General features: G+C 40.9%; 1 protein-coding gene across 2 annotated transcripts in view; it reads right to left on the bottom strand.

Moving 5' to 3' along the window:
- Window positions 230–3,534, bottom strand: part of LOC107638387 (beta-amyrin synthase) — a 6,845-nt gene continuing 3,540 nt past the window's right edge. For both annotated transcript variants that reach the window (XM_016341631.1, XM_021120296.1), the window contains exons 4-8: window positions 2,235–3,326; window positions 1,453–1,551; window positions 1,282–1,338; window positions 797–1,165; window positions 230–674 (exon numbers count right to left, since the gene is read on the bottom strand). In XM_016341631.1, the coding sequence (XP_016197117.1) occupies window positions 399–674; window positions 797–1,165; window positions 1,282–1,338; window positions 1,453–1,551; window positions 2,235–3,326 (1,893 nt within the window). In that variant the 3' untranslated portion in view covers window positions 230–398. The remainder of the gene's footprint in view (window positions 675–796; window positions 1,166–1,281; window positions 1,339–1,452; window positions 1,552–2,234; window positions 3,327–3,534) is intronic.

The raw sequence follows: 3,534 nt of genomic DNA, 5'->3' as shown, positions 1-3,534 counted from the left end.
ATTATATTGTCAAAGATAAAATAGTTAAGGAATCTAGCTATCACCAAATAAAATTATGAATAATTGCGATTTCTGTTGCAAGCATGTGCACGAGTAATCGTTCCTTTTCTATTTTATCTCTGGCTGGTTGCGCTGGGAGTTGTACATACCCTTCGGTCATTCCCCTTATAAAGCAAAACGCACAAGACACCTGTACATATACACGTACGAGCACTCCGACACGAAGAAATACATAATAACAGAGATCAGATACCATATAACTAGGTTGGAAGCATATATATAGATCATAGAGGAATGAATATGATTATAAATTTATAACAATAATTAAGCGTGGGTGTTTATTGGTATGGGGTTTGTGGTAAATGTGATTGATTGAGTAAAGTGAGTAAGTAATGGAATTAAGGCAAGGGAACCCGCTTGCGATATTCAGCGAGAGCCCACAAGGGATAGATATCTCTATACATTGGGTAATGCAACATGCAGTTCTTCATGAAGACTCCCGTGATCTCCTGCTGGGGCCAATCCCCCTCTTCCAACTGGGAGTTGATGATCAACTTTGCTGCCCTGTGGAGAGGCCTTGCGTCTCTCTCTGCCTGCCCGGCATGAATAAGGCCCATCAAAGCCCATGCCGTGTGAACCACATTTGATCGACTTCCTTCCAGAGGTACGTATATCTGCATATAATTTTACACTATTAAAAATACTAATAATAATTAATTAATAGATATAAATTACAAAACTTGCTGACTCCTAACACTCTTCGTAATTCTTTCAGATAATAATTAATTAAGCAAACCTTTTGGGGGCTTGAAAGATAACTCTCCCCCCAGCCACCGTCGTCCCTCTGGGTTGTGAGTAGAAAGTTGACGGCTCTGCGAATGGCAGCGCAGTTGCCGTAGGTCTTGCCTGCTGCAGCGAGGCCCCCCAGTGCAAACCACGTTCCGTAAGTGAAGCAAACTCCCCAGTTTCCATACCAAGAACCATCCGCTGTTTGTGTATCTTCAAGGAAACGAACTGCGTTAGCGATGAAGTTGTCGATCTCTTTCTTTCTGTGTCCTGGATATAGCTTCTTGAACAACACCAAAGCCTGAATAGCTGATCCAGTGCACTCTACATATTCGTGCTCCACTACAATGTCCGCAAAAAATTCTGTCGGATTCAGTAACTGAAAAATTGCACACAAACCACCAATCCAACCCAATATATACATTTCATTAGCACTGTTACTGCTGTTGTATTAATATTAATCAAATCAAGCTAGCTAACACATACAACACTTACTTCCAACCAGTCTTGAGCTCCTGGTGGCTCCCATGCTGCTAAACCACCTTTCTTACTCTGCAACAATGTATTCATCAAATTTCGAAACAAATAAATATTGGTCAGCAACAAGTAGAAGAAGGGGCATAATATAATAATATTAATTAATTAATAATAATAGCTAGTGTTCACCTGAAGCGACAATAGAAGATTGACTGAATCATATAATCTTTCTGGTTCCATCTTTTCCCCCACAAGCTCCGGTGGCAACATCGATAAAAGCAGACAACACTAACAAATTGAAAACACACAAGATAATAATAATTGGATAAGTAATTATTGTTGATGATGAGAACCTACCAGCTAGCCACTGCTAGTCTGTTCTGTTTAGCTAAGTTGGGTACATGAGTGACAAAAGTTTATATAAATGCATAGGAGAAAGAACATCTCCTCGTGTAAGTATTTGTTTAGGGTTGTGTGAATTTTATACATGTTTTTTTTTTTATATCATAAAATTATTTATCTCAAAAATTTAGGCTAAAAAATTTTGATATAGAAGTAAAATGAGTGATATACTTTAACAATGTAATTGTTGGTGTTTTTTTAAAATTGTAGGAGTACACAAATCGAACCCTCCGATTTATGTTTAAAAGTTGAAAAAAAACTCAGAGTACACAACTCGGACCATGCGAGTTCTTTGGTCATGAAATTTTGCTTCCTATTTGCAGCTGATGGAATTTGAAATCTGAAACATGGAATTCGGACTCTTCGTTTTTCTTGTTCTGGGTAATTCACAACTCGCAGGGTCCGAGTTCTGCTTCCTCTAATCCCACAACGAGGTGAAGCACCCCTCCTCCCCATACGTGAGTCTAACACAATCTTAGTTTCCATATTCAAATTAATTAGTGCAAAAACTTAAACCAATAAAAAAGTATAATTAAAATTTAAAACTCTAACAATGAGTGAGTTGTTACCTTCAAACCTTCTGCAGTACAATCAGAAACTTGCCATCCATGGTCTTGATCAGAAAAGGTCCAGGAGCCTTTGGAAATGTGACGATACATACTCTTAAAATCTCCTGAAGGGTTGTCCCTAACCTGAGACTTCTTGATGAAATCATGGGCTTTGGCAAGAGCGGGAGCAAGTTCATCGAGGAGGTTAGCAGCAAGGAGGGCCTGAACAGCAAAGCCAGCATCCCACTCCTGGCTGCCAAAGCTCTGCATGGTCATTCCATCCTCCGAGACCCAAAGGTAATCAGGGACCCTTGCAAGATGCTTCTTGAAAGCGTCTCCGTTTGGATCTTCCACCCAGCAAGCAAGCATGCACAAGACCTTCTCGACGCAGCCGATGGTTATGTATCGGCTGTTCTCGTCTTCGTAGTGGATGTGCTTCATTGTGACTTGGAGGGCCCTCTCTCTCACCAGTTTATTAAAGGGCCAGCGCGTGAGAAGCGGCTCCGTGAATATGTAGAGGCTATCCCATATGAGGTCCTGTATGAGAGGATGTGGATAGTAGAGATCTTCCTTGGCGCATTGGTGTCGGGCTTTCTTCCAATCAACCTTCTCATAAGGAGGCTGGCCGTAGAGCTCCTGCCTCAAGTGGAGGATCAGGGGCGTGATGGGCCCCACAAACCTCTTACCGTATAAGTATGACATAGGCATGTATACCAAGCGACAGTAGCACCACATCTTTGCTGGATGCATAGGAAGAAAGGAAGGAAGGAGCCAAAACTCAGGGGGCATTGGATTGGTTCCGCACCATTCAAAGAGTCCCAGTATCGAAAGCCAAGTCTTTCCCCACGAAGGTATGTGTGTTACACTGCCGTGATCATGAATCCACTTCCTTGCTCTGGCGCAGGCATTGTCTTCACCCCCATCGGGGCCTTCTCCCAGAATTCGCATGCATATGTAGTTGAGTGCAGTGCAGAACATGGTGCTGTGACCCTCTATGTGTAGCCCCCACCCTCCATCTTCGTTCTGGTGATAGTATATGTACCGAAGAATCTCTTTCCGGTGCTCTTCTGGGAAAACCGATTCAAGCTGCCCTGTAATGTACATACAAAACACCTGCAATATATATAGGAAAAAAGTATAGGTAAACAATGAAAATATTAAACAATGTAAATAATAGATATATCAGATGTTTATTTTATTAGTGTGCGGATGATTATTTTAATATTAAAATTTAGAGGATTAATTTAGAGGTATAGTTTGTTTTTATTTGATTGATGGTTGTTCATATTGTTCAACAAAATCATTGTACCATTAGCATTTC

This window comes from Arachis ipaensis, chromosome B04 (assembly GCF_000816755.2).
Source record: "Arachis ipaensis cultivar K30076 chromosome B04, Araip1.1, whole genome shotgun sequence".
In the NCBI taxonomy this organism is placed as follows: domain Eukaryota; kingdom Viridiplantae; phylum Streptophyta; class Magnoliopsida; order Fabales; family Fabaceae; genus Arachis; species Arachis ipaensis.
This window is presented reverse-complemented; position numbering and strand designations above follow the sequence as displayed.